We start from the raw sequence: 24,120 nt of genomic DNA, 5'->3' as shown, positions 1-24,120 counted from the left end.
CTAAGTCCTACTCAGAGTAAAGGTAAAGGTAAAGGGACCCCTGACCATTAGGTCCAGTCGTGGCCAACTCTGGGGTTGCGGCGCTCATCTCGCTTTACTGGCTGAGGGAGCCGGCGTACAGCTTCCGGGTCATGTGGCCAGCATGACTAAGCCGCTTCTGGCGAACCAGAGCAGCACACGGAAACGCCATTTACCTTATCTGCTCGCACTTTGACGTGCTTTCGAAGTGCTAGGTTGGCAGGAGCAGGGACCGAGTAACGGTAGCTCACTCCGTTGCGGAAATTCGAACTGCCGACCTTATGATCAGCAAGTCCTAGGCTCTGTGGTTTAACCCACAGCGCCACCCGCGTCCCTCCTACTCAGAGTAGATCCGATGAAATTAATTGGCCCCGGTTAGTCATATCCATTGATTTCCATCTGCATACTCTCGGTAGGACTAACATTTGATACAACCTATTATTACTCTACAATTATTTCCGATGGTCATCATTATGGAAGGGTTATATGAGGATTAGACAAACTCATGGAAGAGACGGTAATTGATGTCTACCAGAATGCTAGACTAGATGGCCTGATCCAGCATGACTCTGTTGTTGTTGTTGTTAAAATTTATATTCTGCCCTTCATTCAAAGATCTCAGAGCAGTTCAGAAGACAAAAAGCACAAAATAAACAGCTGAAACAGAACAAAGCAATAATCCCCATTTCTCATGTTACCTACCCATTGCCAGCATTGAAGAGGTGATTTTTAATAATATAATTTTAAACTAGACATAGCCAAATGCCTGTGGAATAGCTTAAAATCGGAGGTCAATAAACACAGGAGTGTTGGGTTGCACGCGCACTAGGCCTTTAAAGCCCATCCAAAGCCCATTTTTTCTCTCAAAGGATTCTGGGCCCTGTAGTTTATGGTCCAGCTCTCCCTTCCATACATCACTACGGGAAAACCATAGCTTTAACTATGCCAACAAAGGTCCGTATAGTTAAAGTTCTGGTTTTCCCAGTAGTGATGTGTGGAAGTGAGAGCTGGACCATAAAGAAGGCTGATCGGCGAAGAATGGATGCTTTTGAATTATGGTGCTGGAGGAGACTCTTGAGAGTCCCATGGACTGCAAGAAGATCCAACCTCTCCATTCTGCCCTCAGTGCTCACTGGAAGGACAGATCCTGAAGCTGAGGCTCCAAGACTTTGGCCACCTCAGGAGAAGAGAAGACTCCCTGGAAAAGACCCTGATGTTGGGAAAGATGGAGGGCACAAGGAGAAGGGGATGACTGAGGACGAGATGGTGGGACAGTGTTCTCGAAGCTACCAGCATGAGTCTGACCAAACTGCAGGAGGCAGTGGAAGACAGAAGTGCCTGGTGTGCTCTGGTCCAGGGGGTCACGAAGAGGCGGACATGACTAAACAACTAAACAACAACAACAACAGTTAATCAAGGCTTCCTCTACTGACTGAGCTATGGAAGGGTAGCACACAACGCTCAGTCACAGACAGCATGTGATTCGCATCTGGAAGGCCCCCTGCCCCCCACCAGTATCTCTAGCATCAAGCAACAGGTCCTGGGGAAGGTCTCTCTCTCGGGCCACGATCCGGACAGCCGCCACCAGTCTGAGGAGTCAATAGCTTGGCGTGATCTAAGGCAACTTGCCATGTGCCTTTGAGTCACTTCTTACAGTCATCAAATCGACAGGGAGTGAGAAGTAATCGAGTGACGCACCTGCCAATATGCAGACTAACCAAGTTTCTAGACTTCAATGAGTTACTGAGTTCATTTCTGCAACTTTGGGCCAATTCAGGTCCCACATCCTGTTCTCACAGTGGCCAACCAGATCGTGCCTCTTCTGCGAAGCCCCCAGACAGGACCTGAGGTTCAAGAGCAGTGTGCTCTTCTGGCTTGCGATTCCCAGTGAGGGATATTCAGAGGCAAACTGCCTTGGGTGGCAAAGTTAGACTTAAAGGTAAGGGTAAAGGTACCCCTGACCAACAGGTTCAGTCGTGACCGACTCTGGGGTTGCGCGCTCATCTCGCTCAAGAGGCCGGGAGCCGGCGCTTGTCCGAAGACAGCTTCTGGGTCACGTGGACAGCGTGACTAAGCCGCACCAGCGCCGCACACGGAAATGCCATTTACCTTCCCGCCAGAGTGGTACCTATTTATCTACTTGCACTTTGACGTGCTTTCGAACTGCCAGGTTGGCAGGAGCAGGGACTGAGCAATGGGAGCTCACCCCGTTGCGGGGATTCGAACCGCCAACCTTCTGATCGGCAAGTCCTAGGCTCTGTGGCTTAACCCACAGCGCCACCCGCAGTCCCTGCCAGGGTAAGAGTTAGACTTACCCTTTGTCAATGTATCTCAACCTTGCTAGCAGACCCTTGTCCTGTGCCCTGTCTGCGCTTCCAATCCAGTTGAGCAGATGATATTGCCCATGGTTGGTTGCATTTCACAACTGAGGCCGCAACTGAGCTCCTCAGAGATAAAGGTGGGATACAGCCCACCGGATAGCTCAGTCAGCAGAGCATGAGGTTCTTAAGCTCTGGGTTGTGGGTTTGAGTCCCACATGGGACAAAAGATTCCTGCATTGGACTAGATGACCCTCAAGGTCCCTTCCAGCTCTACAATTTTAAACACAACCAATAATATAAATAAATAAGTTATTTGTGGTATGGCAAGTTTGCAGTTCCTGGACTATATCAGTTCCACACAGGGTAGACCCCACTGGAATTCATGGTCATCGTGGCTAACTTAGGCCCATTGACTTTGATAGGTTTTATTTATCTATATTGGAGAGAATAGGTAAAGGTAAAGGGACCCCTGACCATTAGGTCCAGTCGTGACTGACTCTGGGGTTGCGGCCCTCATCTCGCTTTATTGGCCGAGGGAGCCAGCGTACAGCTTCCGGGTCATGTGGCCAGCAGGACTAAGCCGCTTCTGGCGAACCAGAGCAGCGCACGGAAACGCCATTTACCTTCCCACCGGAGCGGTACCTATTTATCTACTTGCGCTTTGTGCTTTCGAACTGCTAGGTTGGCAGGAGCAGGGACCGAGCAATGGGAGCTAACCCCATCGCGGGGATTCGAACAGCCGACCTTCTGATCGGCAAGTCCTAGGCTCTGTGGTTTAACCAACAGCGCCACCCACGTCCCTTATTGGAGAGAATATACATCCATTTAAAAATATCTCTCTCTTTCTCTTCTGCTTAACAACATTCACACTAGCGCAAGAGGGTGCAAAAGGTTCCTACTGATTCGTGTGAAAATATCAGAGGAGGAGAAAGCATGCAGAAAGTCCCTGATTTAATCCTCAGCCTCTCCAGGTAAGGCTGGGAGAGGTCCCATCTGAAATCTTAGAGAGCTGTTGCCAGCCAGTGTAAACAATATTGGGCTAGATGGACCACGGATCTGGCTCAGTATAATTCAGCCTCTTAGGTCCCCATGTCTGAAGGCCACCGCTCCGAGTCTCAGTAACCACAAGTGAGGCTGGATCAATTTAGATTTAAAGGCCTTCAACATTTTTTGGCAGACTCCTTGCATATGAAATGCAAAATTAAGCAGCTACCCAGAGATCGTCCCCCCATTTTTCACCCCAAAAACCCGCCATTCAGCACAAACCTTTCCGGCTGCTACGTGTAGAGCGAAACGAGAGAGTTCTTTGGTCGAGTTTTCCGATCAGGATTCGAAAGCTAAACGTTGCGAAACGTCAGACTCAAAAGGATACCCGGGTATTAATTTGAGCTCTCCTGCAAATTCGTTTGGGTCCCGGAGCTGTCATTTGTGGCTTATCGTCAATCGCGTGCGAATTAAAAACTTAGAAGCAATTTGTTTTATTGTCGTTTGTTTAATCATAGCTGCTTAGAGATGAAAATTCCCTTAAGGTCATCCAAAACACATTTGCAAAAGGAGATGCTATTTGTTATGGGGAATTGGCGGACCACCCTCTCCCCGAACCGCCAAACCCCAGAGCTTACCGATCCCTTGGCACAACTGGTTCCGACCCGGTTCAGAAGTTGCTTGGCGCTCTCTCCGTTGGTCCCCACCAAGGTGATGGAAATGGAGTCAAAGGTCCCAGTTAGGAGACCTTGCCCGGTCGTCACTTTGACTTTGTAGATAACTGGTTCGGCCGGCTTGGAGGAGAAGATCCCCACTTGTTCCATCTTGCCCACGTTTGGACCCTCGGGAGATCGGGGCGTAGAGAAGCCGGAAAAAGCTTCGGGAAGAACCCGGGAGCCTGGCTTATAAGTGTGGTGCGCAGGCGAGGCAAACATCTGCTCCAGGAACCGGCTCGTCTCCCTTTTGGCTGAGCTACGCCCAGGTGCCTCCAAGCGACAGGGCTCAGTCCAAGTCTTCCCACCCACTCTCGCTGCCTCGACTCACACAGGTAACCTCCTGCAGAACAGGCCATCATTTATATATATTTGTACGTCCACACACAGGCCTTCTCCTCCATCCTCCCCGCGTACAAAGGTGAAAGCCAAGCTGCACCTGGAAGTGGACCACCCATCTCTCCATCGTGGGTGGCGACCTCCCATCGCGGCAGATGCATCTCAGCAGGGAGGGATGAGGGCAATGGCAGGACTGGAAGGCACGGGGATGGAGCGAAGCAGATGGGAAGATAGCCAGAGAGAAAGGGGGGGGGGTTTCACCGATGGAAATTAGACAGGGGCTCAGGACTATGTCCAGAGCCTTTTTCCAGCCCTATCTGGAGACGTCGGGGATCGAACCTGCGACCTTTTGCAGGCAAAGGAGGCGTTCTGTCCCCAAGCTGAATCCCAGCTCCACAAACTCCTTCCAGAGCAATTGGAGGGGGCGGGAGTTTGGGGGATTCAGTGCCCCTCTCTGTTTACCTGGTTGCTAGTGTTGCCAGGTCAGGAGCATCCCAGGTCCCAAATCTAGGGGCAGCCCGACTGGCCGTGCCACGAGGCAGGGCCCCGAAGATGGAGGTTAATGGGAGCGAGTCCTTGACTTCCCATTCCCACCCCCTTTTTGAAATATTTGTTGTTGTTTGTTTGTTGTTGTTGTTACAGAATATTTCAACTGAACAAAATAAAACAGAAATAAAAAGCGAATGAAATATATAAATTAAGAATGGAATAAAAAGTAAAAGGTATATTATATCACTATACAGTGGTACCTCGGGTTAAGCACTTAATTCGTTTCGGAGGTCCATTCTTAACCTGAAACTGTTCTTAACCTGAAGCACCACTTTAGCTAATGGGGCCTCCTGCTACCGCCAGAGCACAATTTCTGTTCTCATCCTGAAGCAAAGTTCTTAACCCGAGGTACTATTTCTGGGTTAGCTGAGTCTGTAACCTGAAGTGTCTGTAACCCGAGGTACCACTGTATATGCAAACAACTACAATTCCACATGTTTGTCTAGCACAGTGGTACCTCGCTTTACGAACTTAATCAGTTCCGGAAGTCCGTTCTTAAACCGAAACCGTTCTTAAACTGAGATGTGCTTTCCCTAATGAGGCCTCTCGCCGCCAGTGCCCTTCCACCGTTCGGCTTCCATTCATAGACCGAGGTAAAGTTCACTAACCGGAACACTACTTCCAGTTTTGCGGAGTTCTTATACCGAATAGTTCGTAAACAGGGCTGTTCTTAAACTGAGGTACCACAGTACATCAATGTATAAATGTTATTATTATCCAGATACGTATATGCAAAGCTTTTTTTTCTAAAAAAAATGTTTAGGGGTGCTCTCATTTTGACTCAAGAAAAATCACAATTTTATAGTTCAAACGGGGGGGGGGGGGATACAGTAAATGGACAAAAGGCTGCCATCAGGGGTAGCAACGGAACTGACAATTCACCATGCTAGATAAAAAACTATTTTTAAAAAATTAGTTTCTTCTCCCGTTAGATTCACAACATGTTTAGGGGTATGCGTCCCCCTGTGTCCCTCCAGAATAAAGGCACCGCATATATGATTATTTATAACCTACTATATTTTTAGTAAACACACTTCCAAGCCCCCAATCACCAGACGTCAGGTGATTGACAGGTGAGCAGCCCTGCCCAGCGGTCAAAATTGGCCCACAAGGCTGGGTCCTCATAAACACCTTAACCCATGGAATCCCAAAGTCTCCTCACCCCTGATATGAAAGGTGAGCTGCAAATGTAATAATAAATGAATGAATGCGAATTCAGGGCAGGCACAATCTTTCAAATTCATCGTCCCAGGACAATGATGATGATGATCAATTCAATTTATATACTTGAATTTGATCATATTCTTTCACGGGGTGTGCGTGGTTCCCCTGCTGAGTCGAGGGGGCCGCAAAATTGAGAAGACCCATCATTTTGAGAAAACCGATTTCAGACCCATTTGAGAGGATACTATATGTGGTGGCAATGTCAGGTTATTAAAAAAAAGCTTGGATAATGATATATAATGATTTGAAGAAAATGCTTAAAATAACCTTTGTTAAAAAACGGAAGCCTTGACGTTGGGTTCTACAGGACTGTATGTTTTCAAAGAGAAAAAATAATCTCCCCCTGTATATGATAGCAGATGCTTGACACGATCATCCCAGAATTTGAAAAGGAAGAAATCTCTGCCAAAGAAGATAAAGGAGATTAATTAATGGACCATGCAGTAATAATCAATTAATTAGAAACTCAAGAAAATAAGCGGACAATAATCTGGAAAATGGAAAATTGTTCTTGCATACTTTCAAAGCATGATGTACCATATTATACATTAGCAGGACGTTGAAAAAATACTTGTAATATGATGAAGAATGTATAAAATTGGAAAGTATTGCGAATTGAAGATATCATGGACATGCATAATTAGATGTAAAACAAAAGAACCAAGAAGGGGAGGGGAGGGGAGTCAAAGGAGTCTAGAAATCCCATGTTTGGAAATTGTTGTGGATTGTATACATAGTTGATCTAAGGATTAAAGGTAAAGGGACCCCTGACCATTAGGTCCAGTCATGGCCGACTCTGGGGTTGCGGCATTCATCTCGCTTTACTGGTTGAGGGAGCCGGTGTACAGCTTCCGGGTCCTGTGGCCAGCATGACTAAGCCGCTTCTGGAGAACCAGAGCAGTGCACGGAAACGCCGTTTACCTTCCCACCGGAGTGGTACCTATTTATCTACTTGCACTGGCGGGCTTTCGAACTGCTAGGTTGGCAGGAGCAGGGACCGAGCAACGGGAGCTCACCCCGTCGCGGGGATTCGAACCGCCGACCTTCTGATCGGCAAGTCCTAGGCTCTGTGGTTTAACCCACAGCCCCACCCACGTCCCTGATCTAAGGATTAAGGTACCATTATTTTTATGTTTTTTTTGTTATTATTGTTAAAATTAATAAAATAGTATTAAAAGAGAGAGAGAGAGAAGACCCATTTGGGGGCACCAGATATTGGCCTCATTCAGAGCCCCAGACTACCAAAAAATTACCAAAGTTAGCTGCCCTGAGCCCAGTTTTTGAACCGGGAAGGGTGGGGTAGAAATAAAAATTTGTTGTTGTTGTTGTTGTTGTTGTTGTTGTTGTTGTTGTTGTTGTTGTTGTTAAAATCCGTCCCTGATCTGCTGTGAGGACAAGATGCTGAATTAGGTGGGAGCTGTTGGGTTCCTCTAACAGAGGAGAAGGCAGAAGCAGTTACTCCTACGGCACAGCCAAAATCCCCATTTCCTCCTCCAGTGTCCTGTTAACCCATTTATTTGTCCTGTTAACCCACAGCCACTCTCCTCAGCCCTCCCCAGCCGCACAACCTTATCATTTTCTGAGCCCCTCTCCCTCCACCTGCCACCTGCTTCCTCTGGAAAACCGGGAACCGACTTCACCAGGGCAGGATGTTGACCCGTGGTGCAGATCCACTTAAATTTCCCTCGGGATGACTCAGTGGGTAACTTCCCATTGCAATCCAGGAGGAGTTCTGAGTCGTTTGCATACTTAGAATAGGGAAGGAATTTTGTTAGCTAGTCATCACACTGGCCAAGGGCTCTAAGTGCTTAGGGATTTTTGTTATTGTCTGAGGTGACACGAAGCATGCGGCTTGGCTTGCTTGTGTGAGTCGCCTCTGGAGCTATTCCGTGGCTGGGCTGATCTCCGAGAAGCTGAGCGTCCTTATTTGCATAGCTGTCAACTTTCCCATTTCTTGCGAGGAATCCTATTTGGAATAAGGGAATTTCCCTTACAAAAAAGGAAAAAGTTGACAACTATGCCTTATCTGACACAGGGCTGGATTAAGCCCTTAAAAGATTTTTGGGCCCCCCGTATATATCTAATTCAAAACATAAACAACAATAAACTGTAAGATGAAGTTTTAGGGAAGCTTTTAATGTTTAATAGAATATTTTATTTTAATATTTTGTTGGAAGCCACCCAGAGTGGCTGGGGAAACCCAGCCAGATGGGCGGGGTATAAATAAATTATTATTATTATTATTATTATTATTATTATTATTATTATTATCTTTCAAAATGAAACAGATGGAAAACCATGATTATTTTTGGTTTATTTCTATTTGAAAAAATTTCTGCTACTTTTTCTAATTGCAAAGTCTTTGATCAGGTCCTCAAAACTCATCTTATGCAACACATCGGCTTCTAAACTTAGAGATAAGGCACCCAGCTAGCCTACCTTGTTGTTCTGCTGGGATTTTTAATATACTTCAACTCAGCTGGGCAATTTGTGACCCTTAATGTTAAAAATCTGGCAATGGAAAATTTCTTTGGCGTCGCCCTTCCCTTGACACCGTAAACACGGGCTTAATTTGCTTAACGGTTAATCTGACCGTTGTTTGTTGCTAGGATGAATCCAAAACGTTTGTGCAAATAGCTCTGGCATATATTTGCTTGTTTAAATAATTTGTTCCTCTTCCACAATACCTAGTGAGAGGCAACAACAAGAAAGCCGTTTGGTGATCAATATTTTTCCAAGTGTGGGTTGAACACTTTGAAACCTGCTGGGCCAGTGTAAGGGCAAGAGGCTGGTTTTGTTTCACTTTTTAAAGAAAGCCGAGATTCTCAGAATACTGATTTCTATGCCTCAAACTACATTACAGTGGTACCTCGGGTTACATACGCTTCAGGTTACATACGCTTCAGGTTACAGACTCTGCTAACCCAGAAATAGTGCTTCAGGTTAAGAACTTTGCTTCAGGATAAGAACAGAAATCATGCTCCGGCGGCACGGCAGCAGCAGGAGGCCCCATTAGCTAAAGTTGTTCTTCAGGTTAAGAACAGTTTCAGGTTAAGAACGGACCTCCAGAACGAATTAAGTACTTAACCTGAGGTACTACTGTATGTCCCCTTCATGGATCACTGCCTTGCCGTGGCGAAGGGGCTTGAAGAACTCAGAGAAGCTATGAACTATGCCGAGCAGGGCACCCAAGATGAACAGGTCATAGTGGAGAGTTTTGACCAAACGTGATCCACCTGGAGGAGGAACCGGCAAGCCACTCCAGTATCCCTGCCAAGAAAACTCCATGGACAAAGACAACAGGCATATAAAAGTTATGACGCTGGAAGATGAGCCCCTCAGGTCGGAAGGCGTCCAACATGCTACTGGGGAAGAGCGGAGGGCAAGTACAAGTAGATCCAGAGCTGATGAAGCGGCTGGGCCAAAGCCGAAAGGACGCTCAGTTGCGGATATGCCTGGAAGCGAAAGGAAAGTCCAATGCTGTAAAGAAAAATATTGCATAGGAACCTGGAATGTAAGAACCATGAACATGGGTAAGTTGGAGGTGGTCAAAAATGAGATGGCAAGAATAAATATTGACATCCTGGGCATCAGTGAACTAAAATGGACGGGAATGGGTGAATTCAGTTCGGATGACCATCATATCTACTACTGTGGGCAAGAAACCCGTAAAAGAAATGGAGCGGCCCTCATAGTCAACAAAAGAGTGGCAAAAGCTGTACTGGGATGCAATCTCAAAAATGATAGAATGATCTCGATACGAATCCAAGGCAGACCTTTTAACATCACAGTAATCCAAGTTTATGCACCAACTACTGGTGCTGAAGAAACTGAAATTGACCAATTCTATGAAGACTTACAACACCTTATAGAAGTGACACCAAAGAAGGATGTTCTTCTCATTATAGGGGATTGGAATGCTAAAGTAGGGAGTCAAGAGATAAAAGGAACAACTGGCAAGTTTGGCCTTGGAGATCAAAACGAAGCAGGGCAAAGGCTAATAGAGTTCTGTCAAGAGAACAAGCTGGTCATCACAAACACGCTTTTCCAACAACACAAGAGACGACTCTACACATGGACATCACCAGATGGGCAGCATCGAAATCAGATTGATTATATTCTCTGCAGCCAAAGATGGAGAAGCTCTATACAGTCAGCAAAAACAAGACCTGGAGCTGACTGTGGCTCAGATCATCAGCTTCTTATAGCAAAATTCAAGCTTAAACTGAAGAAAGTAGGAAAAACCACTGGGCCGGTAAGATACAATCTAAGTCAAATCCCTTATGAATACACAGTGGAAGTGAGGAACAGGTTTAAGGATTTAGATTTGGTGGACAGAGTGCCTGAAGAACTATGGATGGAGGCTCGTAACATTATACAGGAGGCAGCAACGAAAACCATCCCAATGAAAAGGAAATGCAAGAAAGCAAAGTGGCTGTCCAATGAGGCCTTACAAATAGCGGGGGAGAGAAGGCAAGCAAAATGCAAGGGAGATCGTGAAACATACAGGAAATTGAATGCAGATTTCCAAAGAATAGCAAGGAGAGACAAGAAGACCTTCTTAAACAAGCAATGCAAAGAAATAGAGGAAAGCAATAGAATGGGAAGAACCAGAGATCTGTTCAAGAAAATTGGAGATATGAAAGGAACATTTCGTACAAAGATTTCCATAATAAAGGACAAAAGTGGAAAGGACCTAACAGAAGCAGAAGACATCAAGAAGAGGTGGCAAGAATACACAGAGGAATTATACCAGAAAGAAACGGATGTCTCATACACCCCAGGTAGTGTGGTTGCTGACCTTGAGCCAGACATCCTGGAGAGTGAAGTCAAATGGGCCTTAGAAAGCACTGCAAATAACAAGGCCAGTGGAAGTGATGGTATTCCAGCTGAACTATTTAAAATTTTAAAAGATGATGCTGTTAAGGTGCTACACTCAATATGCCAGCAAGTTTGGAAAACTCAGCAGTGGCCAGAAGATTGGAGAAGATCAGTCTACATCCCAATCCCAAAGAAGGGCAGTGCCAAAGAATGCTCCAACTATCGCACAATTGCACTAATTTCTCACGCTAGCAAGGTTATGCTTAAAATTCTACAAGGAAGGCTCAAGCAGTATGTGGACCGAGAACTCCCAGAAGTGCAAGCTGGATTTAGAAGAGGCAGAGGAACCAGAGACCAAATTGCAAACATGCGCTGGATTATGGAGAAAGCTAGAGAGTTCCAGAAAGACATTTACTTCTGCTTCATTGACTATGCAAAAGCCTTTGACTGTGTCGACCATGGCAAACTATGGCAAGTTCTTAAAGAAATGGGAGTGCCTGATCACCTCATCTGTCTCCTGAGAAATCTCTATGTGGGACAAGAAGCTACAGTTAGAACTGGATATGGAACAACTGACTGGTTCAAAATTGGGAAAGGAGTACGACAAGGCTGCATTTTGTCTCCCTGCTTATTTAACTTATATGCAGAATTCATCATGCGAAAGGCTGGGCTGGATGAATCCCTAGCCAGAATTCAGATTGCCGGAAGAAATATCAACAACCTCAGATATGCAGATGACACAACCTTGATGGCAGAAAGTGAGGAGGAATTAAAGAACCTTTTATTGAGGGTGAAAGAGGAGAGTGCAAAATATGGTCTGAAGCTCAACATCAAAAAAACGAAGATCATGGCTACTGGTCCCATCACCTCCTGGCAAATAGAAGGGGAAGAAATGGAGGCAGTGAGAGATTTTACTTTCTTGGGCTCCATGATCACGGCAGATGGTGACAGCAGCCACGAAATTAAAAGACGCCTGCTTCTTGGGAGAAGGGCAATGACAGGCCTAGACAGCATCTTGAGAAGTAGAGACATCACCTTGCCAACAAAGGTCCGTATAGTTAAAGCTATGGTTTTCCCAGTAGTGATGTATGGAAGTGAGAGCTGGACCATAAAGAAGGCTGATCGCCGAAGAATTGATGCTTTTGAATTATGGTGCTGGAGGAGACTCTTGAGAGTCCCATGGACTGCAAGAAGATCAAACCTCTCCATTCTGAAGGAAATCAGCCCTGAGTGCTCACTGGAAGGACAGATTCTGAAGCTGAGGCTCCAGTACTTTGGCCACCTCATGAAAAGAGAAGACTCCCTGGAGAAGACCCTGATGTTGGGAAAGATGGAGGGCACAAGGAGAAGGGGGCGACAGAGGACGAGATGGTTGGATAGTGTTTTCGAGGTTACCAGCATGAGTCTGACCAAGCTGCGGGCGGCAGTGGAGGACAGGAGTGCCTGGCGTTCTCTGGTCCATGGGGTCACGAAGAGTCGGACACGACTAAACGACTAAACAACAACAACAACAACTACTGTATGTGGAAATGTGGTCTAATTTCATGTGGTCCGTAGACTGAGTTCAAAAACTCCTTGTGGGTGATCCGTTCCTGAACACTGTATTTCTTCCCTGGGCTAAGGGAGAGTGGGGTGGCACTGCCAGTTTGGGGACCATGGCTCTTTCACAGCTGGTTTGGACCCATCAGGAGTGCCAATTTGGCCCCGTGACTGTGGGTGCTCGGGTTCATGGGTGCCAAGCAGCATGCATGACCCTGGCATCAAAATTTCTGGGTACCCAGCCGCTTCACGGGGAAATCTGTGGGCGCTCGGGCACCCAGGGAGTTGGCACCTATGGGATCCACCCCCTCTATAGGGAGTTGCCCAGTAGGGAATGCAGATAAAAGGTTGTCTATGCCTCAATTAAGGGATGCAGGTGGCGCTGTGGTCTAAACCACTGAGCCACTTGGGCTGGCCGATCAGAAGGTCAGCGGTTCGAATCCCTGTGACGGGGTGAGCTCCCGTTGCTCAGTCCCTGCTCCTGCCAACCCAGTCTCTCCCTCATTATACAGGCAGCCCCACCAAATTTATGCACGTTCAATATGTGTGTGACTGTATATTTGCATTACACCAAGCTTAGAAGTGACCCAGAAAGATTATAAAGAAATCACTGAAATGTCACCAAAAGGGCAGGGCAAAAAATAATATTTAAAAAATTCCACTTCTATTCTGACCCCTGGACAGTTAAACCCACAATCTGAGAATATCAGTCTACACATCAGAGAGATACAAAAGTTAGCTAATGGGTTGAAGCTGTGGTTCTCAAAGGGTGTAGCAAGTGTGGCAGGAAGAGCCACAGACAATCAAAGCAACATTTAAACATTTAGTGCAGTATAGTATTAAGATCAGGGACGCGGGCGGCGCTGTGGGTTAAATCAGAGCCTAGGACTTGCCAATCAGAAGGTCGGCGGTTCGAATCCCCGTGACGGGGTGAGCTCCCGTTGTTCAGTCCCTGCTCCTGCCAACCCAGCAGTTCGAAAGCACGTCAAATGCAAGTAGATAAACAGGTACCGCTCCGGCAGGAAGGTAAACGGCGTTTCCGTGCGCTGCTCTGGTTCGCCAGAAGCAGCTTAGCCATGCTGGCCACATGACCCAGAAGCTGTACTCCGGCTCCCTCGGCCAGTAAAGCGAGATGAGCGCCGCAACCCCAGAGTCGGTCACGACTGGACCTAATGGTCAGGGGTCCCTTTACCCTTTACCTTAACCAGGATGGCTCTGTTCTGCCTCCTCAGCTGGAGGCTGCACTCCTCCTGACTGCCAGTTGCTGGAAAACACAGGAAGAGAGAGGGCTCTTGAACTCGGATCCCGCTTGCGGGTTGTTAATAATAATAATAATAATAATAATAATAATAATAATAATAATAATTTATTATTTATACCCTGCACATCTGGCTGGGCCTCCCCAGCCACTCTGGGCGGCTTCCATAGAAACCAAAAATACAGTAAAATATCACACGTTAAAAACTTCCCTGAACAGGGCTGCCTTAAGATGTCTTCTGAATGTCAGGTAGTTGTTTATCGCTTTGACATCTGCTGGAAGGGCGTTCCACAGGGCGGGCGCCACTACTGAGAAGGCCCCCAGCTGAAGCTGGGCTCAGAGCGGCTATCCACAATAAAAGTAACACAGCATTCTAAAATCAATTCATTTTAAAATCAGTTCAAAATCAAATTAATGGCAACCATTGGGCTAGAGTTCTGTGAGGATTACCAAAGGAGGGGGTCAGACTGTGCCTTAGCCAAAGGCCTGGTAGAACAGCTCTGTCTTGCAGGCCCTGCGGAAAAATGTCAAGTCCCGCAGGGCCCTTAGTCTCTTGTGACAGAGCGTTCCACCAGATCGGGGCCACAGCTGAAAAAGCCCTGGCTTTGGTTGAGGCCAGCCTAACAAGCATCTGGTTGGCCACAGCGGGAACAGAATGCTGGACCAGGTGGGCTGCCGGCCGGATCCAGCAATCCCTTTTTATGTTTTTAGCAGTAGAGTGAATGTGCTGGCTTAGCATCAATGAGCAGGAAGTTCCAAAGTCCAGCGCTGCCACATTGAAAATCCCATCTCTTGCAAGAGTGGAACAAACACTATGCAGCGCTTGCAGAGGTGTCAGTTCCGTAAATCTAAACGTCCGAATGGGCGCAGATCGGGTAAAGCCCATAATGGATTATCCCCGATCCACTGGGTTGGCTGCATGCATAAGACTATGGCAGGAGTTCCTCATTAGTGTGGTTCCTCTGGGAAATCCAATTTAACGCACCTTCTGATCCTTAATGCTATGTTCTCATGACTCATCATCATGTTTGTGAAGTACGCAAACTCTTTTGAATTTAAATTCCATGCTCCTGGGGTGGTGCTGTGTTGTGTGGCCTGGTCGTGTGCCCCATGAGCTTCAGGTCTTTGATCCTAGCTCTTAGATCTCCACATTCTTCAAACAAAAAATTATAATTTTTATTGCTTTGCTCCTATGGTGGTTTCCCCTCCGACCGTTGCCCTGAATTTGCACCTATGGATTTACATTAGCAGCTGCTCATTTTTGTGCAAATTGGGATGGTGCCCAGGGGCTTTGGGGTATAAGGGAGGATAAAAGAAAGTATTTCTTTGCACAGTTCAACTATGGAACTCATTGCCACAGGGGCCAAGGATGGCCACCAACCTGGCTTTAGGATCAGGCAGATTCATGGAGAAGGAGAGCGCTGTCAATGAGTTGAGACTGACCCAGAATCTCCAGCGGGTGCAGAATGCCGCGGCGAGACTCCTTACGGGGTCTTCGCTGCGAGATCACATTCACCCGGTGCTATACCAGCTGCACTGGCTCCTGGTGGAGTACAGGGTCAGGTTGAAGGTGCTGGTTTTAACCTTCAAAGCCCTATACGACCAAGGACCCTCGTACCTACGGGACCGCCTCTCCTGGTATGTCCCATGGAGGAACTTACGGTCTTCAAACAAAAACATCCTGAAGGTCCCAGGCCACAGAGAGGTTAGGCTGGCCTCAACCAGAGCCAGGGCTTTTTCGGCTGTGGCCCCGATCTGGTGGAACGCTCTGTCACAAGAGACTAGGGCCCTGCGGGACTTGACATCTTTCCGCAGGGCCTGCAAGACAGAGCTGTTCCACCAGGTCTTTGGCCAGGGCACAGCCTGACTCCCTCCTTTGGCAATCTTCACAGAACTTAGGCTAATGGTTGCCATCAATTTGAGTTGAATTAATTTTATAATGAAATGATTTTAGAATGTTGTACTATTTTATTGTTGTTAGCTGCCCTGAGCCCGGCTTCGGCTGGGAAGGGCGGGATATAAATAATAATAATAATAATAATAATAATAATAATAATAATAATAATCTCTAGCCAGGACAGTTGTGCTCTCTGCCACCAGACAAACTGATTTGCCTCTGTGCTGAAGGACCTGCAGGACGAGAGTGTGGTATTATGACTACTCTGCTTAAATATAATTATAATTGAGGATATAGGGCCTGAAAAGTCTTCTCAACATGAGGAAATAACCACAAATGGTCCAGAATATCCAGTAAGACCAGGTTGGCAAAAGCTGCTCGCCTCTGTTTGCCCTCTGCTCGCCTGACCACCTGCGAGAAGCCAGCTTGAGTCAGATCATGTGTCCACCTAGCATAGCTGTCAGCTTACAGTTTTGAAAATAAGAGACCAGCAGCCTCGAAAATAAGGGACCAGCAGCCAAAATAAGGGATTTAAGTCAACCAGCTAAATACGAAGTTAAAAGGGACCAGATCATTTTGGAGAGCAGCGCTGGTTTTTAGCCCTTCGTTTCCAGAGGTTGCTTCGTTTCCAGATTAAACACTGCAATTAAATAACTACAAGCAGCAACCACTTTTCGTGCAAAATGAAGTCCAAGCTACGAAGATGCTGCTGCAGTTCTGTATCTTTTCTCTCATGCTCCATCTGCAGCTCTCAGTTCCATCAGACAGGGCGGGAGGAAGGGGGGAAATAGCGCCCAAAGTAAACCCGCAGATCAGACCATCTATGCTAGTCTACCACTACAAATCTATGGGAGAAGCGCTTGCAGTCCTTCACTTGTAGCCCTTGGAACACCGGCCCGCGCCTCCGCCTCCTCCTCCTCCTCCTCTCTCTGAATTGCTTTCTCTATGGTTGCCCTCGCTCTACTCTCAAGGCTCCTTAGCAATTCATAGGCCGTGCCAGGCTGCCCATCTCATCTGGGTCCGGCGGCACAGCCGCAGTACGGCCTAGCAGGAGCAGCGGCAGTGGCAATGGGCAGAGGGGAGGCCCCAGGTAGAGACGCTCAGTTCGGCAGCCGCAAGGAGGAGGGCGGTGGAAGGGCCCAAGGCTCCCGCCAGTCCCAGCAGGGAGGGGCTCCCAGGGGCCGAGGCTGGTGAGAGGAGGCCGGAGGGGGGTGGGCCGGACAGCCAAGCAACACAGTTGGAGCCTCCCTCCTCCCTGGCCGGCAGGGAGGGAGGGAGGGAGAGGAGCTGCTTCCTTTGAAACCCGGGAAATTTAAGGGACATCATCAATAAGGGACAGCAATGGGACACGGCCCTGGGATAAGGGACTGTCCCGCCAAATAAGGGACAGTTGACAGCTATGCCACCTAGCTTTGTTGAGAGGGCTAAACGCGGCCTCTGAGGCCTCTCGACCTGGCCCTTGGATCCTGCCCCAGGCCACATCCCTCCCTGCTCTAGTCTTGTTCACCGTGCCGGATTATCAAATAGGAAGAGAAGAAACCAGCCTATGGGCCCCACGCCTTCTAGGGCCGCCCCCCAACAACGGATCAAAATAATACTGGTTTGATCTTGAAAGAAAATTGCAATCAAGCTTTCTCATGCTATACTAAAAAGGTAAAGTTGCGGTTTCCAGCAACTGGTATTTAGAAGCGTCGCTGCCTGTCTGTGGAGGTGGAGCATTGCCATCACAGCCTCCTGTGGCAGTGAGTTCCACAGTTGAACTATTTGCTGGGTGAAGAAGTTTTTTTCCCCTTCTGTCACAAATCTCCCAACCTTCAGCTTCTTGGGACATTATACTGGATGATTCCTACTGAAATATACTCAGAGTTGAGTGTGGATTTCATGCTCTTTATTCAGCTCATAGTAGTGAGGAATGAAAGTTCCCCCAAAATATCTGCTTTATATACATTATTTACACAATGGGCCCCACGTGATTGGCTAATTCCGGGATTCACCTGTAGGCCAATCAGGTTGCGGATTCACTTCCACCTGGAGCTGGATTGGGTGGCTCCTGTGGACCAATCATACTGCTGCATTGTTCTAGAACCAATCAAACTGCTGCATTCTGAATCCTATTCCTCTAGGACCAATCAGGCTGCTGCATTTTGGACATAGCTGTCAACTTACAGATTTGAAAATAAGGGACCAGCAGCCTTGAAGATAAGGGATCAGCAGCCAAAATAAGGGATTTTCCGGGCATAGGTATGTTCAACTTCTGAGCCCCTCCGAGCCAAAGGCAGAAAGCCCAGCCAGCAGCCAAACGAAGCCTCAAGCGGTGGTTCCCACAGCGCAGCAACCCGGCAAAGGGGATGCAGCAAGGGAAACCACCGTCACCTCTCCGCTGGGAAGCGCTGAGCAAAGGCGAGTCCCCAGGCAACGCGGCCGATTTGATGGGCACAAGGCATGCAAGCTCCACCCCCCAGTCGTTCTCAGACTCCTTATTGGGTGAGCAACGCAGCCAAGCAACACAGTTGGAGCCTCCCTCCTCCCTGGCCGGCAGGGAGAGAGGGAGAGGAGCTGCTTCCTTTGAAACCCGGGAAATTAAGGGACATCATCAATAAGGGACAGCAGGGGGACACGGTGCTGGGATAAGGGACTTTCCCGCCAAATAAGGGACAGTTGACAGCTATGATTTTGGATCCTATTCAGCTCAGTACATAACACCTACCTTTCTGAAGCTGGTGCAAAGGGGAGCAGATTCGGCGCAAGACATTCTGAGGTCCAGCGCCGAGGGTCTTCTGGCAGTTCCCTCATTGCGAGAAGCCAAGCTACAGGGAACCAGGCTGAGGGCCTTCTCGGTAGTGGCGCCCGCCCTGTGGAATGCCCTCTCACCAGATGTCAAAGCGATAAACAACTACCTGACATTCAGAAGACATCTTAAGGCAGCCCTGTTCAGGGAAGTTTTTAATTTGTGACATTTTAGTGTATTTTTGGTCTCTGTGGAAGCCGCCCAGAGTGGCTGCGGAAACCCAGCCAGATGGGCAGGGTACAAATAAAATATTATTATTATTATTATTATTATTATTATTATTATTATTATTCCCGGGGAAGGAGGTCGTTCAATTCGTGGCCTTTAACCTGCGGATGTTTGGCTCGGAAAAAGACACGTTGCCTGGTTGCACCAACGTAGCTCGGATCCCATCCGACGCAACCCTGGGGCCACAGCGGCCTCCTCTTGCTCAATTCCTTCCCCACCCAAGGACACGTGAAATGCGGATGCCTCCGGGCATTTCTTCACACTCCAGCTGCCCAAGCTGCGTGACTCACCGGCCCAGCAGATGGAGAACAAATGCGTGACACAGCAGGAAAGCAGCAACCTGCTGCCCTCCAGATGCTGGAACTGGATGGGAGTCATACCCAAAACATCTGGAAGGTGCACCAGCTTTGCTGAGGTCTCCAGCAGATCACCTGGAGTTCTCTGCTGTCCTTGTCAGCATCGCCCTTGAGCCAGTGTCACCAACTGGACTCATCCACTTCAGCCCTGACTGGGCTAGGCGAGCTGGGTAGCACTTCCAGAGACCACCTTCTGGACAGGAACAGGTCAAAGTGCTGTGGACTCACAGCTTAGAGTTGTGAGCACCGGATTCACTCCCACAAGAAGACAGTCTTCGCACAGCAGAGTATAGCAGAGTATAAACGACTCGAAGAGCAGCTCTGTGGAATATCTTCTTTATTCTATCTACAACTATAATACACAACTATATACAGAGCTAAATGAGGTCTAAACGAAAAATGCTGAACTGCACTGAATGTCTGCAGCTGCTCTTAGCAGCAACCTTATCTATACACACGATCTCTCTCTAGCACTCAGTCTCTCTCTCTCCGACACTTTGATGTGAGGCTGGAGCGGAATAAGTAGAGAGCAGAAACCGCCCCCTCCTCTCTGGAGAATCAGCAGAGAACATCAGCAGATTCTTGGATATGGGAGGGGTGAAATCTCCTCAGTTCTTGGCGCTGCATTTTGGGTCAAGAAAAGCCACTTGTGCCCTATGGAGGAGGGGGGGGTTGCGGGCTTCGCGGCCCCACCACGCCCGCGGCGGCCAGAACCCAGGCCACGTCACCTCCTGGCCAGCCAATCGGCCAGCTCTGGGGGTGTGGCCTGCCTTATTTAAAGCGGGACGCGGCCGGGGATCTCCCTCTTTGCCGCCTGCCAGCTATTCCTGCTTTACCTGCCCGATAAAGTTTTTGTTCCTTGACCGTGCTATGGACCTTGGTTGGTCGCCATTGAGGTTGGCCTGGTAGGAATTTTTCCACTTGGCAAATTGGCACCTGCCACTTGGTGTTCAGGACGTGGGTGGCGCTGTGGGTTAAACCACAGAGCCTAGGACTTGCTGATCAGAAGGTCGGCGGTTCGAATCCCCGTGATGGGGTGAGCTCCCGTTGCTCGGTCCCTGCTCCTGCCAACTTAGCAGTTCAAAAGCACATCAAAGTGCAAGTAGATAAATAGGTACCGCTCCGCGGGAAGGTAAACGGCGTTTCCGTGCGCTGCTCTGGTTCGCCACATAACCTGGAAGCTGTACTCCGGCTCCCTCGGCCGGTAAAGGGAGATGAGCGCCGCAACCCCAGAGTCGGCCACGACTGGACCTAATGGTCAGGGGTCCCTTTATCTTTACCTTTACCTGGTTTTTGCCTGCCTCATAGCAAATTGTCATACCTTTCTGGGTATTGGCGCTTAGGCATTGGAATAGTTCTGTAGATGGAAGAGGGGAGGTAGCGCCATCACCTGCCCCGCATATTGAAAGGTAGTCCGATAAAAGATTCGGGGGGGGGGCTGTCTGAAGCCTGGGGAGGTGAGGGCCTAAGGCACGCCCCCTATCAGTGAACCTGGGGGAGTTCCTAGTTGAACCTGGGGGAGTTCCTAGTTGGTGGTTAACCCTTCCCGGACTTCAAGCAGACGCCCTGAAGTCGGATATGGTCGGTTAGGACCAATGCCTAAGCCAATACCGCTCATCACCTGTAACCAATAAAGTTGTGGCCTTATTTAGCCCATTAACCTTAATAATTGTGTCATGTGTCATTATTTCCACTGGGGTGGGGGGCGGGAATTTGCCACAAATTTCAACTGGGGTGGGGGGCGGGAGTTTGCTCACAAGCACCTGCCGCAGGCTCTCTCTGCTCCGCTATCTCCCTGATGGCTGGAACAAATATTACTAATATTTCATCGTCATCTGCTGCAAAACTGACCATAATGGCTAGGGGTCCATTAAGCCTCAGATGCTATTGCTGCGTCATTCATGGGGGGAAACGACACTGTCTGTTCCCTTTTAACATATATGATCTTCAGATCCCATAGCCATAGCTGTCAACTTTTCCCTTTTCTTGCGAGGAATCCTATTCAGAATAAGGGAATTTCCCTTTAAAAAAGGGAAACGTTGACAGCTATGCCCATGGCTGCAGCTCTGCCTCTAGAGTTGGAGGCAGCAAAGCTTTTGAATATCAGTTGCTGGGAAACTAGAGGAGGAGGCGGGGGTCTTGAGTTCAAATCCTGCTTGCATGTTTCCCCACAAGCATCTAGTTGGCCACTGTGAGAACAGGATGCTGGACTAGATGGGCCATTGGCCTCATCCTGCAGGCTCTTATGTTCCTATATTTGAAAGCCGGTGGTTTGAAAAATCACTGTGGATGAGACACATTCACCACGGACTATAAGCTCTTGTTTGTTTGGGAGGACAAGACAATAGAATCCAGCTACCTTGGGTTTCCAAAGAACATTGTGAAATGGAAACAAAGGTGTTGTTTGGAAATACCGGAACATGCAAGAGGAACATGACACAGAAGGAGCCTGGCAAAGTCAAACCTAACCTGGAATTCCAGATGTTCATAGAACTCCACTGAAGAGCATCAAGAACATTTTTTGTACCGCTCAGGACTAGGACTTGCCAATCAGAAGGTTGGCGGTTCGAATCCCCGCAACGGGGTGAGCTCCCATTGCTTGGTCCCTGCTCCTGCCAACCTAGCAGTTCGAAAGCACGTCAAAGTGCAAGTAGATAAATAGGTACCACTCCGGCAGGAAAGTAAACGGCGTTTCTGTGCGCTGCTCTGGTTTCGCCAAAAGCGGCTTAGTCATGCTGGCCATATGACCCGGAAAAACTGTCTTCGGACAAACATTGGCTCCCTCAGCCAGTAAAGCGAGATGAGCACCGCAACCCCAGAGTCGTTCGCGACTGGACTTAACTATCAGAGGTCCTTTACCTTTTTATATATAGGGTGCCTATATCCAGCATAGACTTGTTACATGGCAACACGGGCAAATGGCTTTAGATACCTATTAGGTCCATAAATGACCATACAGTGGTACCTCGGGTTAAGTACTTAATTCGTTCCAGAGGTCCGTTCTTAACCTGAAGCACCACTTTAGCTAATGGGGCCTCCCGTTGCCGCCACGCCGCCAGAGCACGATTTCTGTTCTCATCTTGAAGCGAAGTTCTTAACCCGAGGTACTATTTCTGAGTTAGCGGAGTCTGTAACCTGAAGCGTCTGTAACCTGAAGCATATGTAACCCGAGGTACCACTGTATAGCATATATTCTACCCAAAAAACAGCAACAATTTGTTGTTGACAAAGGACAGCTGGACATATAAAGGGCCCCATTACCTTCAGTAGCTTAGGGCCACATCAAACCTAAATCCGGCCCTGGCAGGCCACCACTGTTCCTCCTTCCTTCACGTCCCAGCTTGAACCCCACTTTGCTTAGCAATCGCCTTGCCATCTTAATCTCCTGCCGAGAGAACACTTAAACCACAGTTTCCTGTGTTTGCACATAACTGCCCTTTGCTGAACAGGCTTCTCCTTATCTCGGTCGCACCTTAAATCCGCTCCAGTTTATTTATTGAAGTCCACCGATATTTCAAAAGCTGGCATGTGCTGCTCTTCCCTGCCCGCAGGAGACACTCCTCCCTCGCATTTTCTCATGGTGATCAAGTGTCTCTGAGAGACCTGCTGTGACTGGATCTCTCTGCTAATTTTTCTCCTGGAAACGCAGTCGCCTAAATGTACCAGTTCCTGCAGAGTGGTCTGTTTTATTTTGATGCCCTTCTTCATTTAATCGCCACAACAACCCTGTGAGGTAGAACAGAGAGTGACACTCTTCCCTGAAGCTTTTTCCTTCCTCCGCCACTTCCTTCTCTTGTCCCCTCACCCCAATATCTGTCTCCCTCTTCCTCCTTGCCCAGTGAACTTGCAAGGCAATGGAGACTTCCCCAATGGGGAGAATGAGGCTTCTGCCCCACCAGCCTCAGCCTGCCCCCAGCTGCCTGCCTTGTTGTTGTTTAGTCGTTTAGTCGTGTCCGACTCTTCGTGACCCCCTGGACCAGAGCACGCCAGGCACTCCTGTCTTCCACTGCCTCCCGCAGTTTGGTCAAACTCATGCTGGTAGCTTCGAGAACACTGTCCCACCATCTCGTCCTCCATCGTCCCCTTCTCCTTGCGCCCTCCATCTTTCCCAACATCAGGGTCTTTTCCAGGGAGTCTTCTCTTCTCATGAGGTGGCCAAAGTCTTGGAGCCTCAGCTTCACGATCTGTCCTTCCAGTGAGCACTCAGGGCTGATTTCCTTCAGAATGGAGAGGTTTGATCTTACTGCAGCCCATGAGACTCTCAAGAGTCTCCTCCAGCACCAGAATTCAAAAGCATCAATTCTTCGGCGATCAGCCTTCTTTATGGTCCAGCTCTCACTTCCATACATCACTACTGGGAAAACCAGAGCTTTTACTATACGGACCTTTGTTGGCAAGGTGATGTCTCTACTTTGCTTCAGGATGAGAACAGAAATCATGCTCCGGCGGCATGGTGGCAGCAGGAGGCCCCATTAGCTAAAGTGGTGCTTCAGGTTAAGAACACGTTAAGCTGCCTGCCTAACCTTACCTATATGCACCCCAAAGATCATCTACCTACCTGCTCCCTCCTCCTTAGTAAATAATAATAAAATTTTATTTACATCCTGCCCTCCCCAGCCGAAACCGGGCTCAGAGCGTCCAACAACAATAAAAGTAATACAGCCTCAATGATGCCACCCTTCCATAACTCAAGAAGCGATGAGGATGCAGGACAAAACTAGCAGTCGGTTGGCTCTGCCAGCCGTGGTTAGTCTTGTCATTGGCTCTGGCTCCACCCAGTGTTGGTCTCCTGCCTTTGCACCCCACAAGAGACAGTGTGGTGTAGTGGTTAGAGCAGGCTTCCTCAACCTCGGCCCTCCAGATGTTTTGAGACTACAATTCCCATCATCCCTGACCACTGGTCCTGCTAGCTAGGGATCATGGGAGTTGTAGGCCAAAAACATCTGAAGGGCCGAGACTGAGGAAGCGTCCAACTTCTTCTTCTTTGACAATCACTCATAGCCAAGTAAGACTGTCTTCTTTTTTATTAGTAATTTCAATTTCACATTTTATAAAAAAAAATCATCCTTAAATTCCGCCCCTATT

At 48.2% G+C, this 24,120-nt stretch overlaps 1 protein-coding gene and 1 long non-coding RNA gene across 3 annotated transcripts in view; both read right to left on the bottom strand.

Annotated features, from left to right (window-relative positions):
* The window catches only part of LOC307202141 (polyunsaturated fatty acid lipoxygenase ALOX15B-like), a 41,580-nt gene extending 37,189 nt beyond the window's left edge, over positions 1-4,391 (bottom strand). For both annotated transcript variants that reach the window (XR_013832819.1, XM_079951856.1), the window contains exon 1: positions 3,962-4,391. Coding sequence is in view for 1 of the 2 variants with exons in the window: in XM_079951856.1 (XP_079807982.1) it covers positions 3,962-4,258 (297 nt within the window). In the remaining variant the exon portion in view is untranslated. The remainder of the gene's footprint in view (positions 1-3,961) is intronic.
* A 4,394-nt stretch (positions 4,392-8,785) lies between these two features.
* LOC307202376 lies at positions 8,786-19,098 on the bottom strand. The gene is made up of 3 exons (XR_013832865.1): positions 18,970-19,098; positions 13,708-13,772; positions 8,786-8,835 (listed from the first exon to the last, which is right to left on the bottom strand). It is a non-coding gene; the product is annotated as an uncharacterized lncRNA (long non-coding RNA).
* Positions 19,099-24,120: the final 5,022 nt, after the last annotated feature.

This window comes from Podarcis cretensis, assembly GCF_951804945.1.
Source record: "Podarcis cretensis genome assembly, chromosome: 13".
In the NCBI taxonomy this organism is placed as follows: domain Eukaryota; kingdom Metazoa; phylum Chordata; class Lepidosauria; order Squamata; family Lacertidae; genus Podarcis; species Podarcis cretensis.
Note: the sequence above shows the minus strand (reverse complement) of the source record. Positions and strands in the feature narration are given on the sequence as shown.